The 20,253-nt window shown below is 50.6% G+C and overlaps 2 protein-coding genes across 7 annotated transcripts in view; both read left to right on the forward strand.

Annotated features, from left to right (window-relative positions):
• Nucleotides 1-5,042, forward strand: part of NSUN4 (NOP2/Sun RNA methyltransferase family member 4) — a 26,294-nt gene extending 21,252 nt beyond the window's left edge. Inside the window, exons 5-7 of one of the 3 annotated variants that reach the window (XM_011367636.2) lie at nucleotides 490-614; nucleotides 1,215-1,425; nucleotides 4,917-5,042. In XM_011367636.2, coding sequence (XP_011365938.1) covers nucleotides 490-614; nucleotides 1,215-1,425; nucleotides 4,917-4,937 — 357 coding nt within the window. In that variant the 3' untranslated portion in view covers nucleotides 4,938-5,042. Of the gene's footprint in view, nucleotides 1-489; nucleotides 615-1,214; nucleotides 3,667-4,916 lie in introns of those variants that run through there. The other 2 variants (XM_011367637.2, XM_011367635.2) reach the window with 2 other exon arrangements.
• On the forward strand, nucleotides 4,928-18,161 carry FAAH (fatty acid amide hydrolase). 4 transcript variants are annotated; one of them, XM_011367632.2, is made up of 17 exons: nucleotides 4,928-5,042; nucleotides 5,815-6,025; nucleotides 7,714-7,827; nucleotides 10,113-10,247; nucleotides 10,478-10,611; nucleotides 10,692-10,898; nucleotides 10,988-11,053; nucleotides 11,130-11,170; nucleotides 11,407-11,531; nucleotides 13,133-13,258; nucleotides 13,788-13,885; nucleotides 14,905-15,004; nucleotides 15,310-15,350; nucleotides 16,156-16,195; nucleotides 16,692-16,800; nucleotides 17,330-17,475; nucleotides 17,729-18,161. In XM_011367632.2, exons 2-17 carry the CDS (start codon nucleotides 5,831-5,833, stop codon nucleotides 17,855-17,857), a joined length of 1,806 nt encoding a protein of 601 aa, XP_011365934.1. In that variant the 5' UTR covers nucleotides 4,928-5,042; nucleotides 5,815-5,830; the 3' UTR covers nucleotides 17,858-18,161. The 4 variants fall into 4 exon arrangements, with proteins under 4 accessions (XP_011365934.1, XP_011365933.1, XP_023390713.1 ...); XM_011367631.2 differs by having other exon boundaries at nucleotides 4,939-5,042; nucleotides 5,734-6,025; XM_023534945.1 differs by lacking the exon at nucleotides 4,928-5,042 and having other exon boundaries at nucleotides 5,284-6,025.
• Nucleotides 18,162-20,253: the final 2,092 nt, after the last annotated feature.

Raw genomic sequence — 20,253 nt, forward strand, 5'->3', positions numbered from 1 at the left:
CACAGAGCAGGCTCTTAGTAAATTATTATACATTTCTCACTTTAAAACTTTTCCATTTTGGATACAAGGTTGTTTTAGCATAAGATATTTTTAATTTTGATCCTGTTATTTTGTATATTAGCTGCCCTCTGGGCATTGTATCATCTGCAAATTGGATGTATTCATTCAAATAGCTAAGGACCAAGCCAACGACAGAGCTATGAAGTATTAAAGACTTCTTCCTAGGTTGATTTCAGTTAATTATAGTTATTTGCCTGTTGGTTTTAGGTTTTTGACCAGCCATGAGTATACCTAAATATACTATTTTGCCACTCATGGTTTCGCAATTGTCTACCAGGTTAAAATGAGCAGCTTTGTCAGGTACTCTACAATGGAAGGATGGGCAGAGGAGGCACTCCGCAAAACCCCTAGGGCTTAAAACAGCCGTGGTCTAAGAAAGAAGAGCCTGTAAGTAACTTTAATACTTTACCCTTTAACACTTCTGGGCAGGTGCTGGTGGATGTTCCCTGTACCACAGACCGCCATTCCCTTCATGAGGAGGAGAACAACATTTTTCAGCGGTCAAGGAAGAAGGAGCGACAGATGTTGCCTATGCTGCAGGTGCAGCTTCTCGCGTGAGTAATAGATTTATAAAAACTCAGGATTTTGTGCCAGATTGCCCTGGGGGTCTGGTCACCTGGAGAACTGGGGGACTGGAAGCTCTTGCCAAAACCATCACCTGTAGAAGGGTCTTTTGGCTGAGGGTCTGCCTGGAGGAGACAGACAGACATGGGATGGTCCTTCTCTGGAACATAAAAACCCTATGTGATAGGACATGTGTAGCAACGTGGGCTGCACAGATTCACTTATGCTCTCTTACTTCCATGCTAGTCCCAGTACCAGTGAGAAGCACAACTTTGAAAAATAGTTGCTGAGGTCAAGGTTCTGAGGGCTGGAGTAAGGACTCAATCCATAGCCAACATCAGGGTTTGATTTATAACTAGAGCCAGAACTCAGGGGATCATTTTAAGAAGGCTTCTAGAGGAGAGCTAATGGAGTAAGGTTGAGTTGCTCTCTGCTTTGAGAATGACTTTTCAGGTGGCGTAATTGTGGAAGGGACTTGAGATGTTGTCTAACACAGGTACCCATCCCACAGTAGACTCCTCTATGCATGCTTCTAGCTCCTTTTGTTTCCCTCCCAGCTCATGAGTCACTGCTTCTCTCTCTGGTTTCAGGGCTGGACTCCTTGCCACCAAACCAGGAGGCCACGTTGTCTATTCCACTTGCTCACTCTCACACTTACAGAATGAATATGTGGTGCAAGGCACCATTGAACTCCTGGCCAATCAATATAGTATCGAAGTTCGGGTGGAAGACCTGACTCACTTCCGAAAGCTTTTCATGGACACCTTCTCTTTCTTCCCATCCTGCCAGGTTGGAGAACTGGTAATCCCAAACCTCATGGCCAATTTTGGGCCCATGTACTTTTGCAAAATGTGTAGACTGACATAGCATCACCCTGTTCCTGAAGCCCTGGTGTTGGAAGACAAAGGGTGTATTCTTATGGAGGTACTGGAAACAGACCAGTGGCAAAGATGCCCTCTATTCTGTTCAAATCTTTCTATTGACAGTTTTCAGCAATAGGAAGTCAGAGTTTTTCTGTCATGCTGTCCAGTTGTGGAGCATCAGCAGGTTTCTAACTCACTTATTACACCCCACCCCCACTTCCCATCGCCAAGCCTGTACTAAAGTTTCCTACCCCATTAGGAGGAGAAGCCAGTGAGCAGGCCCACACTTTAAGCTGTAAACTTGGGAAGAAGTATTTAGCCAATAAAATTGAAGCTCCATAGAGCTGGGGCTGTAGTAGGGGTCCTCATGTCAGTCTAAGTAGTTAGTTGCACTTGTACCAGCTGTTGCACTGTGCACTAGCTCCCGAGTGTCTAAAGCCCAGGACCTCAGCCTGGTTACAGGCCTCTGGTTACAGGGCCCCTCTCACACTTGAGCTGAGTTCTGTGTGATCAGTCTTGAGCAGCAAGTGGGCTCAAACAAGCCTACCTAGTTTCTCCATATGGCCCATAATCTAATTTAAGAAACAAGGAACTAAAAATGTTAAGCCAATGAATAATAATCTGCCTACTTACATTGAGAAAGCTCTCCAGAGCTGAGTAATTCCAGCCATTCTTCCTGCTGTCAACAGCACTGCTACCCAGTTGTGGCTGGAGAAGCTGTTCTGCCACAGGTAGAACAGCTGTGATACCTCTTTGTGTGTTTCTTTTATTGTTCATTCCTTTAGCATGTATTTCTCAAGCTCACGTATGACAGACAGGGAGCTGCTAGAGATGTAGTAGTTGGGATTGTGGGGGATAACGTGGCCTCGTTCTTCAGAATGCCAGTTCTTCTCCTGTTTTATGAGCATCTAGGAAACTCCTAATGTCTTGTTTTGTTATATTCTGGGTTTTTTTTTGTTGTTGTTGTTGTTGTTTTTTTAGTTTTTTCCTTGTTCCTGATCTGTGGCTGAGCTCTGGTGCCAGTTCTTTGGCCTACATAAAACACTCAAAGCTCTTCCCCCAGCATCATAGGGCTTTACCTCACGCAGTGTTTGGGAGCAACATCACATCATTTACTGATTGCATGCTAGTTATATTGTTTTAGCACAAATAAGGCAATCCTTTAATGACAGGGATATTAAAAATTGCTTATGGTCACTTGCAGATATTGCTTTATTAAACAATTTTTTCCCCCTGAAAAACTGGCTTTTGTGTAGAAAAGGGTGCGTAATTTTAGAATACTTGTATTCTTGGTTTTCTCACTTTCCTTATCCCTCCTCTTCCTGTCACTGTTTTTATGCCTTTCCTGCTAATCCTTGTTTGGGTATTAGAGGTATCAGCTGAGAAGGACTTTAAATGTGGTTAAGCCTTCTCCTTTCTTGAGATTTGCATTGTAACTGAGGGCCCAGGAAGACCTTCCAGACTCAAATCCTAATTAAGCTAGGAAGATGGAGCTCCAGGGAGTAGGAACCTAATTAGCCTCATGTGGTCCTGCCTGCTGTTTACTCTTTACTCTGTATTTGCTGAGGTGGGGAAGTCTCAGGTGCTTGGGCTTCTGCCCCTGTTCCAGGCTGGTGCTAATCGAATGCTAAGCAGTGATAATCCAAGGGGAGAGGGTCCTCTGCCCCTGGGTCCTTGTTTCTGGTCTGTGGCTAATTGGGGACAAACAAACTCAGGTAAGAAAAACAGAGAAGTACTTTGGAAAACACTTTATCTTCTGTAATTGAATATTTATATAGTTTACAACCCAGCTATTCCAATACTTGGGATAACCAAGAGAAACTCTTAGATGTACACCAGGAGAATTGTATAAAAATGTTCATAGCAGCCCTGGTCAAAAAAGCAAACTCAAATGCCCATGAGTAAGAGAGTATACAAATAAACTGGAATATTCACACAGTGGAATATTACACAGCTGTCAAATGAACTACAGTGACATAACAATAAGGATGAATCTTAGCAATAAAATATTAAATAAAAAAGTTTAGCCCCAAAAGATTAAATGTAACATGATGCTCTTATTATTTACATACAATATAATTTAATTTTAAATGTACTGTTCAATGAATTTTGGTAATTGTATATAATCTGTAACCACCATCACCATCAAAATATAGAAAACAATTCCATCCCCTAAAAAGTTTCCTTGTGCTCAATCCCTGGTCCCAGGTAATCACTGATCTGCTTTCTGTCATTAGAGTGTTGCCTATTCTAGAATTTTATATTGTGGAAGATAGAGTTGATTTACAGCTGGATTGCAAAAACAGAGGGCCAGCCATAGGTCACAGTAGAGAGATAGCTTGGATCTCTAGTTTTCATTTTTGGGAGTCACAAATATGTTTGACAGACTGATAAAAGTTTTAGTCTTCAGGAAACACACACACACCACCACATTTTATATACATACTCTCAGAGGTTTGGACACTCCCTAAAGCCCATTTGTAAACTCCAAGTTAAAAACCTTTGGCTCAGAAAGTCTCAGAATCATCATCACAGGAAATAAAACAATATTTTGTTAATGGAATTCTTAAATTAACAGATTTTGGCCTAACCAACAGGTTACCAACTTGGTGATTAAGCTTCAGGAATGGCCAGAATTTCCCCATAACTAATCTTATTTTTTCCTTCTTGAGAGGGAGAGGGGGCCAGAAAGAATGCTTCTCTACAAAAGGAAAAATTGACTTACCTGAGGTCACCCAGCAAGTGATGGGTGAATCAAGGGCTAAAATACTTTCTTCCATCAGAAGATGGGTGAGGCGACCTTGCAAGACCTTCATATTGGGGTTTCTTTCCATTACCCTGCTTCTGTCAGTTCTCCTAGGGAAACTGAGGTCCAAGGATTTGAAATTTATAAAGGACTATCAGTGCTGAGTAGAAACTCAGCAGCAATCAACTGGGACTGAAGACTTAGAAACACAATGCCTTGTACCCCTCCCAAATATGCTCAAGAGCCTGACAGTGATGCTCAAAGTCCTCAGGTCTCTATTCTTCCAAGGCTCTCCACAGGTGGGCCTTTCAGTCACTATTTATGGAGGTTCTACTGTGTGCCAGGCACTATAAAGGACTTTAACAAACTCTTAACAGTCTTGTAAGATAGGCATTGTAACCATTCCCCTTTGAAAGGTAAAGGCAGATTCAGAGGTAAAGAACTGGAGAGACTGCAGAGTGCAGAGTCCAGTCACAAGCACTTTCCTATACCCCATCCCATTGGGCCTTACTTCCAGGGCAGAATGGTGGGGCTACTTGATGGGTAAGAGCAATGGTTTAGGATTAGACCTGAATTAAAATCCCCACTCAGCCACCTGCGTGACCCACAGAAGTCATTTAACCCCTCTTGTCCTCAGTTACCTCATCTGTAAATTGAGGATAATAAAAATGCCTTCCTCATAGGCCTGCTGGGAGGACAAATGAGATAAAGTACATGAAATCCTGTGAAAGAGGCCTAGACAGAAGTAGTGTGCGTGTAATCCTCTCATCCCCTAATTAAGGTCACCAGATCCCCGGACTCCTGATTAGGTATTCTTTCTGTTTCCTGGGTGTGAACTCCGGGAGGGTCCAGGATTGAAAAAGGGTGACCTGGGAAGGCCAGTCCGCAGGGTGGTTGAGCAGAATTACGAATGATGGGTGGTTTGGTCATGAAGAGCCCAGGGTTAGAGAAAGGGGATCCCAGGGTTGGGGAAAGGGGAGTGGGGAGCACGCGGGTGCCAGGGCGGGGCTCCTCTTCCGTCCCGCACTCCTCTCCCCCTCGTAAGCCTCGCGCAGGGGTAAGGTGGGCGCCCGGCGGTGCTGGCCCTGCCCTGAATGACACAAGGTTCTCCAAGAGATATGCTGCTAAACTGCGGGAATTAATCAGGTCTACTCTGCCCCGCCCTGCCCCCCCCGCTTTGTTGGCCTTTCCTGCAGGGAGCTCCGACTGGGTCGCGTCTTCTGGGAGTTGGGGCATTGAGGGGCGCGGGGCTCAGGCCAGGCCAAGAAACGATGCCGTATCGGTGCTAAGGTCATGCTTCCGAGAACGCCCACGAGAAGCAGGTGTTCCTCCAGCTCCTTCTGCTTCACCTCGCTCAGGGCGGGATGACGCAGAGAGCAACCCATGCCGTGTTTGACCTCGACGGTTGCGCACCGCCCACCCCCGGCCGGCTGCCAGGCAACCGCGCGCTCTCCTGCGGCCCTGCGGCGCTGCGACTCTCCTCCCATTCCTTCTGCGCAGGCGGGGGCGTCCCTGGCCAATCCAGGCTGGATTTTGCCTTGGGATCCGCGCTTACTGCTTCCTTGTCGCTCTTGGCACCAGTCGGCGACAGGTGATCATGATGCTGGATGAACTGTGGGCTACGCTCTCTGGCGTCTCCGGGGCTGCCCTGGCCTGCTGCTTCGTAGCGACGGCTGTGGCCCTGCGCTGGTCTGCTCGCCGAAAGGCGCGGGGTGCGGCGGTCCGGGCGCGACAGAAACAGAAAGCGGCCCTGGAAAGCATGGACAAGGCGGCGCAGCGCTTCCGGCTCCAGGTAATGGCCGGGGTCGAGATCGGGAGTCCCGGGAGGCACCAGGTCTGAGTACCCCCAGTAGCACTTTTCAGCTGTCTAGACGCGTGAAGGGGCAGGTGGCAGGCTGCGCCGGCTTGTAACTTTCGGAACCCATCCTTGCCCTAATGTATTTCGTCCTGTTTCTGAGGCAGATGGGGCCAAGGGGAGGAAGGGAACGGAAGGAAGGATAGGTCGTGGAAGGCCATTCTCGCACTGTGTCAAAGAGAGGACCTTTGCTCCGTGCCAAAGAATCTCAAGATCACTGACAATTAAAACGTTAAAATGAAAGTGTGAGAATCAATAGGATGTTAGGGTTTAGGACTTAAGCCTCACCGAGTAATGGCCGAGGGAATCCGTATAGCTACAGTTCAAACTTATCAATTTGTGTGTGATGACCCCAAGGGGGGCCGTAAAGGTACTTGCCCAAGTGCACAGGGAGTTATTGACAGAGTAGGGCCGGAATGGAAGTCTCCCCAGCTCCTGCTGCCCAGGTTGTGGCCAACCCCCGACAATCCCCTTCCATGAGCAGGTTTAGTTCCAGCCCTTCCCTGGGTGATTTGTCAACAAGCTTTTCTCCCTCTGGATCAGCTCAGTGTGTGTATGGGGATGGAGGAGCGGCCTAGAAGAGAGGCCTTTTTCTTCAGGTGTCTGAGACAGCTCCTGGAGACTTTGGCAAGAGCAGGAGAGGATAAAGGTAGAATTGTTGGCTGTGACTCAGATCTTCTCTAGCCTGTGCTTTCTAATTAGCCTAGCACTCTTGAAGAGGAATCAGCTAGGTGTTTGTAGGCAGAGGCTGATCCCAGGGACTCTTGGAGACTTCGAGGCCTGGGTCTGATAAAATGTCTCCTTCACAGAGCTTTTCTCTGACTACCCTCTACCTATATGCTGCCCACTCATTGTACCTGGTTTTATTTCCTTTAAGTTATTTCTCACTATCTAAAATTCTTATTTGTTTACTTAACAAATACCCCCAACCCTGTGCCCTGTGTAAGTCCCCCAAAGTATGTATATGCCTTTTTTGTTCACTGCTGTACCCCCATGCTTAGTGTGGCACTTGTTACAGAGTAGGCACCTAATACATATTTGTGCAATGAATGAAAAATCCTCTCTTGGATGTGGCCTCCAGCTACAGCCCAACTTACCTGGATGGAGTCTTCTTGTTTTAACCTATCCTGCCAGGGGTTGGGTGGTCAGGTGCAAGTGGACAGCCAGGGGGGCAGCCCATGCGGAGTGGGCAGAGAACTGTAGTTTGCCTGTACCGTTCTAAGCAAGGCAATTCCCCTCTCTGAGCCTCAATTTCTTTTTCTGTGCAAAGGGAATGGTAGTAAGACTTAATCAAAATAGAGAGCACACCAGCATGGCGTCTGGCACACAGTAGGCAGCCATCAGTGGTGGTGGTTTCAATGGTTTAATAATTAGCCTGACCATGGCCTCTCCTAGGGTATCCCCTCCAGTACAGATAATATCTGTACTGTTTACAGGTGGCAAGGACCTGCACAGGCTGGGTCATGGTGTTGGGTATGTTGATGGGCATGTCTCTCATGGATTGGCATGTGACATTGTGCATCTGCTTAGTTGGTATGGTGACTTAAGGACATGGGCCACAGATATCTGCTACAGGCATGTGGGGCCTGCAGGGAGTGGAGAACTGATCTGAGGTGTCTTCTCAGAATCCCGACCTGGACTCAGAGGCGCTGCTGGCCCTGCCCCTGCCTCAACTAGTGCAGAAGTTACACAGTGGGGAACTGTGTCCTAGAGCTGTGCTCTTCACCTACTTGGGAAAGGTAAGGCCAGCCAAGGCCAGCCAGTTATTTTGCCTGCTGCTTCCTATTTGCTCTTTCTGCACAGACTGTGGGGAAAACCTGGCCTAGACTTCATCCTGCTGAGGGCCCTGGTGGGACAACAGTGCCAGGGCTACCAGAGAGGAAAGGAGCCATAGCTGTGTGTGTGTGTGTGTGTGTGTGTGTGTGTGTGTGTGTGTGTACACACGAGAGGGGAGAGAGACAGACTGAGATTGACCGACTCTGTGTGTATGGGGTGGAGGTGACACTGAACGTGTTGTCTTAGCTAGAAACCAGGCTTTCAGCCCAGCCTTCCTTCTCCCTTCTGCCTCCACTCCATTAGTCCCTAAGACTGGTCTGTTCCCTTCATATAGCTCTCTCCAGCTTATCTCCTTGTCCCCACCCTACTTTAGCCAACCTTGTCTTCTCTTCCATGATCAAGCTCCAGCCTCCTGTCCAGATCCCTTTCAGGTCCCCAGTTCTTCAGGCTCTGCCCTTCTGCTTCTACTCAGTCCCCAGCATCCTCTTTGGCCAAGCTCTCCTGGAGCTTGGGACATCAGTAGCTCAACTGTTAGTGGTTCCCTGGCACACAGGTCCTGTCGTGCTCTGCACTGGCTCTTGTGGGGTTCCCTTTATCTGGAAGGCCCTTCTCTCTCTACTTTTCCCTGCTTGGGTGAGTATCAGAAACCAGCCGAATAAGTCAAACCAGAATAGGGGAGCGGGGACTGAGAAAAAAGAGAAGACAGACAGGGTGCAGGAGGGAGAACAGATCTCACAACTGTCTCTCCCAGTTTATTTCTTATGCTCCTTTTTAAACATAATCTGTTCCTTTGTGTATCCCAAGATAACATAATTAAAGTAACATCCTGAAGATCGAGGTACAATCGACACTTCCTTTGACACTCCCTTCACACTCCCTTCGACACTCCCTTTGTCTATACTTAATCTTCTTCTTCCTGGAATTCCACAGAACCAGCCTTTTCCCTTTTTTTTTTTTTATGCAAGCAGGCCTCCCAAGATAATCCATGCACTCTTTTGAATTTTGGGAGCTTTAGCTCCCTACAGGTGAGACTTCAGGGCTCAGAGAAGTCCCCTCTTCCATGAAGCCTTCCCTGACCCTCCTCTCCTGCCAACCTGAGTTAGGGTTTCCTCTTCAGCATTTCTCATTGTGTTATAGGGCTTGCCTTGTCTATTTCTCATGTTAAATGTGGGCTTTTTTGGAACAGAGCTTATCTTATTTGTTTTTGCACTTTAGTGCTGTACACTATATCTTTCATATAGTAAGCGCTCAAGAAATATGTTTGAAATGAGAAAGAAAGAATTGTGCTTTATGAGTGTGACTTGTATATGAGTTCTTGAAAGAGATCATAAGAAAGCATTCTGGTTAGATTGGCCTCCTACCTTAGGTAGCCTGGAAACAAATTTCTTTTTTCTTTTTTTTGGGGGGGCGGGGCATCCCTGGATGGGCGTGAATGGAAACAGATTTCATGTGCCTGAGTCTGACAACTGGACCCACACCCATTTTCTCAGGTGTTTTTCAGGAACAAGGAGTATTTACTGAAAGCTACACCGCTTCTACCCTGGCCTTCTCCCACTATAGGGGCCTGTTGAGTGTGGTTTGAGGGCTCTAGCAAGTTCCTGAGACAAACATAATGAGTGTGTCATTCAGTCAAGCTCCCATGCCCTTTACTGTGATTGCTGTCAGTCATTCCTCCATATGTCATGATTATCGGATTTAGAAGTTCCTGGGAGAGTGGAGGCTTAGCTGGGCTAGGTGTGGGCCAGGCCTGGGGCAGAGGAAAGTGTACTGGGCTGTGAGAGGCTGGAGCCTAGGTCTAGCCCTGCTTTGTGCTGGCTGACTCCCAGTGTGGTTTGAGATGGTGATCTGCCTGATCTAGTTCCCATCTGCTTCATTGGACAGAGGTGGGGCTTGGAGAAGGAGGGCAGTGGTCAAGGGTCATTCTCCTCCCAGCTCATTCCCTGTGGAGGACATCTGAGGCCAGTATGTTGTTCTTTTGACCCTGGGAGTACTCTCTCTCTTCCTTTTGGGGTTAAAGGCCCAAGACAGCCAAGGTGAGGCTGGGGCCAGATGTCCCCAGTGAAGTGGGTGCTGGGCTCTAGATTATCCTCTATGCTTCTGGCTCTGAGCCATGGTGCTGGCTACCCTTTCTCTCTCCGGGTATACTTTAAAAGGCCAATTTTATGTTATGTATATTTTACTATAGTTTTTTTTTTTAAAAAAAAAGGCAAGCCTCACTCTGCCTTGTGTCCATTTCTCCCTCCCCCAGGCCTGGGAAGTGAACAAAGAGACCAACTGTGTGACCACTTACCTGGCAGACTGTGAAACTCAGCTGTCTCAGGCCCCAAGGCAGGGTCTGCTCTATGGTGTCCCTGTAAGTCTCAAGGAGTGCTTCAGCTACAAGGTATGCCATGCCTCAGTATCAGGCCTCAACTTCTCCCCATCCCTGCCCACAAGCTCTGTGTCCTAGGTCACCCTGGGCCCTCAGAGGAAGTATCGGGTCCAGAAACTTTGAGAGGGCACCATGGTATGCCTTGCCTTGGCCTTTGTGAGGGTGATGGGAGTGGACCCTGGCTGCTAAAGGGCTCCTGACTTACCAGCCATGTCCCTCTTGGTGCCCAATCCACCTTCTAGGGCCAGGACTCGACACTGGGCTTGAGCCTGAATGAAGGAGTGCCAGCAGAGTGTGACAGTGTGATGGTGCAGGTGCTGAAGCTGCAGGGTGCTGTGCCCTTTGTGCACACCAACGTCCCTCAGTCCATGTTCAGGTTGGGTCTCAAAGGTGCTGGGTGGAGACAGGGTCACTGTTGCCAGCATGACATGGCTGACCCATTCTTGCTTTATCCAGCTACGACTGCAGTAATCCCCTTTTTGGCCAGACCACGAACCCATGGAATTCCTCCAAGAGCCCAGGTGGCTCCTCAGGGGGTGAAGGGGCCATCATTGGGGCTGGAGGCTCCCCGCTGGGCTTAGGCACTGACATTGGAGGCAGCATCCGCTTTCCCTCCTCCTTCTGTGGCATTTGTGGCCTCAAGCCCACAGGGAACCGTCTCAGGTATTGTATAGGTGACGGGTGGAGGGAGCTTCTGGACCCCTCTCTGTGTGACCTTGGTCTAGCTTCCCATCTCTCTGGGCTCCGGGCAGGGGTTCCCTTATTGGGATTTTGCTGGGAGGGAGAGTCACAGCACCTCTGGCCCTAGTTTCCAAGTGGTGAGTACTGTATGGGTGTGGGGTGGGGCAGAGGTTGACCATTTTTTGTTTCCAACATCTTGTGTTTCTTATTCAGCAAGATTGGCCTGAAGAGCTGTGTCTATGGACAGGTGGCAGGTGAGGTCTGTGGTTCTCTCAGTGCCCTGGTTGGCGGGGTGGTGGGTTCTGCTTGATCCACCTCTGCCCTTGCCTCTCATAGGGGCAGAATTTAGCTCCCAGGCTACTCTAGGTCTGAGTTCCTACTTCCTGTCTCTGCCCACACTCCTGGGCCATGGCCCAACCCTTGCTCGGACCCAGCCCCAGAGCCCATTGGGGCCAAGTGATCTCTCTTCCCTTCCCTCTCCTCCCCACAGTACAGGCGTCAGTGGGCCCTATGGCCAGGGATGTGGAGAGCCTGGCGCTGTGCCTGCGAGCGCTGCTGTGTGAGGACATGTTCCGCTTGGACCCCACTGTGCCCCCGCTGCCCTTCAAGGAGGAGGTAAGCAGGAGTAGGGGTCGGTATGGCGGTGGGTTCAGTTATCAGTGGTGTTCCTGAGCCCAGAGAGCAGCCCAGGTAGTGTGGGCAGGCCTTGGAAGTCCTGTCTCCTGAAAACCACCTTGCTCGAGTCTGAGGCTAGAGTCAGCTGCTGCTCCGCAGACAGCCACCAGATGGAGCCCTTACCTGCATTTAGAAACTCGGTCTTCCAAATAGGTAACCCGGAGTCTCTGCTGAGGACGGGCCTCGCCTTCTGGCCCGAGCCTCTGCTGCTGTCACTGAGAAACCACTTCCCAGCCCAGAGAACAACTTGAAGGAGAACTCCTGTATCTCCTGTGTTCGACCCTCAGTAAATGGCCTTTCTTCAGTATTTGTGTCCATGTCCCTAACCTTCAATAGGATGCTTGGCACGTAGGCTGAGTGAGTTAAGGATGGTTAAAAGCAGAGCTGTCTCTCTCCTAGAGAAAGCTGAGATCTGTGTGCAGCGTTGAATACTGGCTTCCCAAAATACTACCAAACAGCCTGTTGATCAGACAAGGCTGAGTTTATTAACTTCTGTGGTGAGGAAAAATGCTGCCTCAACAGAACCTGAGGTGGCACCAGGGCTGGGAGGGGTGGGAGTGGGAGTGGGGCAAAGTTGGGATATTTGTTGAGATTTCAAAGTCTGGTTTAAGGCAGATATTTCAACGTGGGGGCTTGTAAGGATCACGACATAATAGTTTAGGATTGGTGGACACAGCAAGGTGAGGATTTTGAGGCGAGGGGTTTAGGGAGTCTTAAGAGTATAAACTGTATTTTGATACTCCTGTTGAAGAGTTGGTAAGTCTTTTCAAGAATGAACAGTCAAGTTATCTGTACCTTATATAAAAGTATTCAGGAGTAGGCAAGTTAGATAGATGCAGATAGTAGAATAGTAAAGTCATGTTAACATGGACAGTAAGCTGTGTAATGTAAGCTCTATTTCTACTGTACAGACCTCTTGCCCTCACCCAGCCCAGGTGGTAGGGTTGAGGGCCCTTGGACAGGAGAGTGGGCCTCAGCGTTTCTTGGCAGGTGGGAGATCTGGGCTGGGGTGAGCTCCCCTGCTGCAGCAGATGATGATGTTCTAACTGAACCCAGTGGTTCATGGGCCCCTTCCTGAGAGGGAGGAGATGAGGAGATGAGATGAGGTCCTTGTCCTGAGGTCTGGAACAATTTATCGTGGGAGCCAGGACTTGCATTCTTGAGACAGGCAGTGCAGAGCCTCTGCTCAGGAGACAGGTTGCTTGGATTCTGGACCTAGCATTGTCACTCTGCATTGAATGGCCTTGGACAAGTCCTAGCCCCACTCTGGGCCTATTGCCCTATAAAGACCTGGAGCTTCAGTTTCCTCATATGACCAATGGGAATCCTCATCCTTGCTCTGCCCACCTACACAGTTATTGTGAAGGTGTTTCGTGAAAGTGGCAGATGCAGAGGGGCTGGCCTAGTGGGCAAGCAGTTTTCAGGGGATCCAAGCCGCAGCCTCACATCTGTGTCAGGCTAAGTAGCTTCTCTGATCTCTGGGAGCCCTGCCTCGGGCCGCCCTCTCTCGTCCTAATCTGACTCCTATATTTTGTTTCCAGGTCTACAGAAGCTCCCAGCCCCTGCGTGTGGGGTATTATGAGACAGACAACTATACCATGCCCACCCCAGCCATGAAACGGGCCCTGCTGGAGACCAAGCAGAGCCTGGAGGCTGCTGGCCACACGGTATGGCTGCAGGATCTGGCACGGCTTCTCCTTCAGGGGAGCCTTCCTGGCGCCCATGGCTACCACCCCTTCCTGGCATCCTTGCACCCTGATTATTTTGTAGTTGGGGATGGGAACTGTGTCCCTGTGGCATCAGCGCATAGAGGGCTGATCAGGAGTTTGGGGGTAATTGATTGACAGTGAACTCAGACCCATGCTGGGGATGTGTGAGCGCAGCATGGGGAGGGCCTCATCAACCACAAACAATAGTGCACAGCTGTCCAGAGGTTCCTGGCACCCTGAGATGGTGGGCCAGTAGGTTTTGGCCTGCTCATCTCAGAGAAGTTTGTGTGGATCCAGACTTCTCTCATGATGGGCATTTTGCAGGGAGTTTTCATGGGCCAGTAAAGGCCACCTCTGTGATTGCAGTGAGGGCTACTGTGTGAGCAGGGTTGGTCCCATCCATCTTCAGGGCCACCTGGGCAGCACAGGGGTGATAGGGCCCAAGGGTTTTTAGGTCTGAGGGCCTTATACCTCCCAATCTCTGCAGCTGGTTCCCTTCCTGCCGAGCAACATACCCTATGCTATGGAGACCCTGTCGATAGGTGGGCTGCTCAGTGATGGTGGTGTCACCCTTCTGCAGAACTTGTGAGTGATGCTGGGCTTCAAGGTCTGTGGTAGGATCAGGATATGGGTAGACCCAGGGAGAGCAGTGAGGTGGCTGTGACTCCGCAGTATGGAGAAAGTTGGGGATTAGGCTTCAGCTGGTTATAAACAAGTTCTGAGCATTCTGGTCAGGGACCTTGCCACCCCTCCAGCTGTGGGTTGAGCCTAGAGATACCTCGCCAGGGAGACTGAGAGACAAGGGCAGGATCAAGCAAGAGGACAGGGGCCTAGACATCTATGATTTCAGGCTCTTCTGTCTTGAGCCACATCTTTTCTTTTCAAGCAAGACCTTAGTTTTTTCTTCTGTAAAGTGGACGGGTTGGACCAGACCCGCTTTAAGCGATTTTGCAGAGCTCACATTTAGAGAAACTGGTTCTACTTCAATGTTTTCCGTCTTTAAGGGTTGACAGGGGTGGAGGACAGGCTTGTGAATGTGCCTTCTGTGACATACGTGGGCTGACTGGACTTCCCCTGGTAGCTGGGCATGATCCAGGCTTCAGCGGAAGGGGCTGCCCCTCACTCAGGCTCTGGGAATGAAGCCCAAGATCAGCCACCTGAGACTTTTCCCTGAGATCTAGAGCCAGAGACAGCCTCAGAGACAAGCATCATGGGTGGCTCACTCTGGACAGCCCCATCTGTGCCTCCAGGCTGGTATCATCAATAGGGGGATGCCCTCAGTATCAAACCTTGGCTGGGGAGATGTTGCCCTCAATCCTTATTATTCTGAGCTTAGTTTTCCAGTGAGGGAGACACAGAGTCCCACCTTGGGGAGCTCCAGTAGGGGCGGGGTAGAGCCCAGGCACCCCAAAGGATTAGCAGAAACAAGTCACATGTTTGAAAGGAGGCAGATGAAGGGGTTGAAGACCAGCGGTTACTGGAGTCTGATGAGGAGGGAAGTGGACAGAGTTGCTGAGTAGAGAATGAAGGGATACAGTGGGTAGGGGTAAGCCGGGAGGGATATCTGGAGTGGGGGTGCCTGAACTGGACCCTTTGTCTCCCAGCAAAGGTGATTTCGTGGATCACTGCCTGGGGGACCTTATCTTGATTCTGAAACTGCCTGAGTGGCTTAAAGGACTGCTGGCTTTCCTGCTGAAGCCTCTGGTTAGGGCACAAGGCATGGAAGGGGTGGGGTGGGTGGGAAGGAGCCTGTGGGGTTCTTCTCCCTTCTCCTTAGCCTCTCTTGGTTTGGGCAGGCATGGGCTCCTCTTCTGTCCAGCCCCCACCCAGATTCCTCTCCTCCTCCCGTGCCCTATAATCTTGAGCCAGCCTGCATGCTGAAAGGGGTGCCAACCTGAGACCTGGGGGCAGGGACAGAGGGAAGAGGCATGGATAGCTTGACCTGAAGAAGATTGTTGTCAGCCCTTGGCCCAAAGCTGAGTCACTGACTCTGTCTTGTCTTTTTGCAGTTCCCAAGGTTGTCAGCCTTTCTTAGCAACATGAGGTCTCGGTAAGAATATTTCCCATGCCCAGATGCCTGCCCCCTTCTTCCCCTGACCTGGGTTTAAGTGGTTTCTGACAGGAAAAGATGTGGGAAGTAGCTTCTGAGCCTGGAAGCGGCCCCGCCAACGTGGCAACTCTAACTCAAGATCTCCAGCTTGAATAGCGCTGAGGACAGGAGCTCCCTGTTCCCAACACTATTCAAGTTGGAGATCTTGAGTTAGTTACAGAGTCTATTACACAGTCCCTCTGTGGCCTTCAGATGGGACTTTAAAGTTGTTTTAGCAAGGTCGAGGTCTGGCTGAGGGAGAGAACAGATGAGAGAGGATAGAAAGGAGAAGGGTAGAATGGACCAGGAAGGAATTGGCATGGGGCAGGGGAGAGAGGGATACTGGGAACCCTGTGAGAGAGAATGCTCTTAGAGGTCTGAACTGAACTAAGCTGCACTGGGTCTTTCCTGACCCTTAATGACTCCTATGGACTTCCTCCTTCTTTCACCACCATGCATTTAGGACCTTTGACAGCTCTGGCTGTCCTGTGTCCTAAGGAGAACTAGGAGTCGAGCCTGGTCTGGTTCTGGCTCTGCTGTAGAGTCACTAAAGGACCCAGCCTAAGTCCCTCTTTGGGCCTGATCTTCTGAGCAGGACAGTAGGGATTTGAGCTTCTGCCCTGTAGCACTTCCCTCTCAGAGCTTTCATAGAGTTGAGAAGGGTCCCTACAGGATATGATCTGGAAGATGTTAAGATAGGGGTTTGATGTTGCTAATCTCTGTGGCTGTGACCATCATGGCCCATGACTTCATTTTCTCTGCCCAGGCCTGCTGGAAAGCTCTGGGAACTACAGCATGAAATCGAGGTGAGGCCAGAGCCTGTAGACTAGAGTAGGGTGGGTGGCGGTGGGGGTGGACAGGGTACCTGCCAGTGAGGTCTCTTGGCCCCTGGTCCCCCTGGTCTCCTGGAGTGGCCTGTCATTTCCCCTTTCACACCCTGGACTGACCTGCTTGGGGCCTGCTCTCTGACCCTCACTTTGTCCAAATGCACATCCTTGGGGGCTGGGTCAGCCTGGGTCTCCTATCCTGGATGCTTCTTTGCTCCTTTGGTGCCACCTGTGGTTGAGCACTATGTGGCAGGAAAAATGGTGTCCACAGTTAATGAAAGAGGTAGAGGAATTAACGCCCCCTGAAGGCAGCCAGGCCTCTGTGCCCCAAGGACCTCCATCACAGTGTGGCTCAGTTAGGATCCTGGGGCAGGTGCTGGGGCCAGAGCCATCCCAACCACAGTGCCTGCACTGGCGATTCCATATGATGAGCTGAGTCTGAGTGTGTCACCTGCTGTGCTGGTACCCTCTCTAGGTGTACCGCAACTCTGTGATTGCCCAGTGGAGAGCACTGGACCTGGATGTGCTGCTCACTCCCATGCTAGGCCCTGCTATGAACTTGAGTGATCCAGGCAAGGCTAAAGGTGAGGTCTGCTGCTACATCATGCCTCTGACACTCCCACCTGTCCCTTCTCTACAAAGTCAGCCCTGTGCCTAGCAGGGTGGCTGGGTCGTAGAAGAGGAGCCCTGGGGGAGGGCCTGGCTTTTGGGGGGCTTACAGTTTGGTGGGCTGGAGAGATGGGAGTCACATGGGATGCCCTGGGAGGGAATGAACTCCCTGTCCTCCACATTATCCAAGCTGGAGATCTTGAGTTACATAGTCCGTGGTTTTGGGAGGTGGTGTTTAAAGTCCAGGTAAGATTTAGGTAAGCCAAGAAAATAAGAACAACATTCCAAGTCAGGGAAGCCAGATGGCAAGGGCACCGAGTAAGCATCAGTAGGCTCTCCAGCCTGCCCTGGATCTAAATTCCTGGGCTTCATCACTCACTGAAGTCTCAGCCCTTGTCTTTGGAGGCTGGGTGCCATTTCATAGGGTGGAAGACTGAGGCACAGACAGGACAGTTGACACTGAAGGTTACCTGGCCTACTCTAGCCACTTGTGCTACGTTTTAGGAGCTGTCAGTTACACTATGCTCTACAACTGCCTGGACTTCCCAGCGGGGGTGGTGCCTGTCACCACAGTGACCGCTGAGGACGAGGCCCAGATGGAACACTGCAGGGGTTACTTTGGGGATATGTGGGACAAGGTGCTGCAGAAGGTAAGGCCATGGGGCCCGGCCTGGCCAGCTCCATGTCCCCCTTCCCCTGGACTCACCCATACCCATACCCTAGCTGCTGTGGAGGAAACAATATAAAACCATGTAGTCTTTGCCCATCCTTAACAATGCAAGACTCTTAAAGACTTTGGCCTGGCTCTGCTCTGTGGCCCCTCCTCTCCAGCTGGGGTGCTTCCTGGCCCAGGGTGGGATCCTCCCTCCCTGCCTCCCATCCTGATCCCTGTGTTCCCTATAGGCCATGAAGAAGAGCTTGGGGCTGCCTGTGGCCGTGCAGTGTGTGACTCTGCCGTGGCAAGAAGAGTTGTGTCTGAGGTTCATGCGGGAGGTAGAGCGACTGATGACCCCTGAAAAGCAGCCATTCTGACTGCTGCCTGCCCAGCCACCTGGCTGGCTCCGGAGGACCTGAGACCCGCTCAGTCTGTGCCCAGCCTAGTCAGGACACAGCTGCCACCCTGAGAAGAACTGTTTAGCCGGAGGGGCAGAGGCTTCCATGTCCCCTATCCCCCTCCCCTCTACAAGAAGCCCAGATTCCCCAAGTCTGGACCTTGCTCCCTCTTTCCTGCCCTGATGCCCAATCTCTGCCCTGACCATCCCCAGCATGTGGCAGCCAGTGGATATAACTGGGCAAAGCCCCATTAACAATCAAGAAATGGTTTCTAGTCTGTGTACTTTCTGGCCGTCATTGTTAGGGCACTGGGGGTTGGAGACTTGACCTTCTAGAGCCTGACTCCAGCCATGTCAGTTTCCTGCTCCCACACCCCCTAGTTCCTTTTCATCACACAAAAGATGAACACAAGCCTTCTTCGAGTGGATATTGCAGCCCCAACACTTTACCTTTCCCCTCCCCCCTCGTAGGCTAAGCCCTACTTTGCTGGACATTGTCCTTTCTTTTCTTCCTTCTTCTGTTCCTTCCCTCTACCGAGATACCCTTTCTGCTCCTCTACTATCAAATTCTTTGAGGCCTAGCTCAGATCCCTCTTTCTCTAAAAGGCCTTCCCTTCTTCCCTTGAGCTCTGGAGTAGATGGCCAGTTTCCCCCTCCATCTCCATCTGCCGCATGCGGTGGGCATCTGCGGTGAGGGTGCTGCTTCCCTTAGCAGACTGGCTCTCCTTGCTAGCAGGGACCATGTTATACATCTTTGTCCTCAGTGGCCAGCACAGGGTAGCAGGGAGTCTGGAGTGCTGACCCTGAGCTGGTGATGTTGAAGAGAGGAGCCCACAGGCCTGGGGAGGTGAGCACCAGACAAGACAGTCTGGTAGAGGATGCTCACAGGGCTGGCCAAGGACTGGATTGTTCTGGGCAAGCTTCCTGAAGGAGGAGGACCTCTGTTGAGTTTATATTTCCCAGGGGCTGAGATAGGGGATGAGGACATCCTAGGGAGAAGGAACAGTATGCCCAAAGACCAGGATGAGCTTGGTAGATGCAGGCATGTTGAGTGGGCACAGGAGAAGCAGCAGAGAAATAGGTAAGGCCAGATCAGGGTGGACTTGGGGGGCCAGTTCAGGATCTTGAATCCTGTCTCAAGACAATAGGGAGCTCCTGAAGGATCACAGGGATGCAGTGAGGAGAGTAGATTGAAGGGACAGAGGCTGGAGAGGTATAAAGAGGTTGTTCCATCATCTGGGGGAGAGGGCCTGAGGTCTGAGCTAGGGCAGTGGTCCAGGGGCAGAGAGGTGGTTTGGGAATTAACAGTTGAGAAGCAAGTGAGCTGTCTCAGCTCAGTCTGCCACGTCACCTCTCGGTGCACTGCAATTGCCTGATGGGTGGCTCGCCTGTGACAGACTAGGAGCTTCTTGGCCTTGCTAGCAGAGTCCCCTCACTCCTCCCTGGCCCCAGCCCTAACTCCACTGCTTTCTGTTGAAGATGTTTCTGAGCTTGAGCCCTCAGGCAGGGCAGGACCCTGGCTCCTACCTGGCCTACTTCAAATTCTTTTCAGGGCCAGCTTCATTTGTGAGGCTTTCTTCTCCTCCTTGATTTTTCTGCTTCTCCAGAGGGTATTTCCCCTCCAGGTTGCTTGACCATTGGCAACTGCACTCTCTGCCTATGGCTTCCTGCTTTGATGGTGCTAGTCTTAGGGCAGATACCTGAGGGCTGACTAGAGAGACCCACCCACACGGACACCAAATTGGGATGATCCTGGTAGTTGCTACGCTTTGCCCTGATTCCTTGTAACTGCTGTCATTTTACCCCATTTCATTCCATAAAACCACCTGCCATCTGCCCCATCTTCCTCCTTCTCACTCATTTCTGGTTGCTGATATCCATGTGCTTTCAGATGCAAGGCTGCAGTGGGGATGGCTCTCCTCCATTCCTTCACTGGTTCATTGATTCACCCTCGGAGGCTCAGCGTGGCCACACCCACCCTGTGCTGAGCAGTGCTGGAGCTCAACTAAGCCTGGCTCCCATCCTTGGGCTCCTGGGCTGGTGGGGGTGGTGGACATTGACACAAACACATCTGCTCCCCAGTTGATCAGGGCCTCGGAAAAAAGTAGACAAGGAGCCAAATGCAGCCAAAAAATGAGGGGTAGTCACTGCACAAATACCATTTCCACTGCTATGCTCTAAGTCACCTGCCTCTCCTCTGGGTACTACAATAATTTAACTTGACCCCCTGCTTATATCCTTGTCTGTCCCCCAACTCTGGTTACTATATTTTCCATATAGTGATCCTTTAAAAGTGAATATCAAGTTCCTTGAGCCACCCTTCTCTTGCTCGGGCCCGCTTCCACACCTGGCAGTGTACTGTTGCTTTACTCTCCC

Source organism: Pteropus vampyrus, unplaced genomic scaffold, assembly GCF_000151845.1.
Source record: "Pteropus vampyrus isolate Shadow unplaced genomic scaffold, Pvam_2.0 Scaffold135, whole genome shotgun sequence".
Taxonomy (NCBI): domain Eukaryota; kingdom Metazoa; phylum Chordata; class Mammalia; order Chiroptera; family Pteropodidae; genus Pteropus; species Pteropus vampyrus.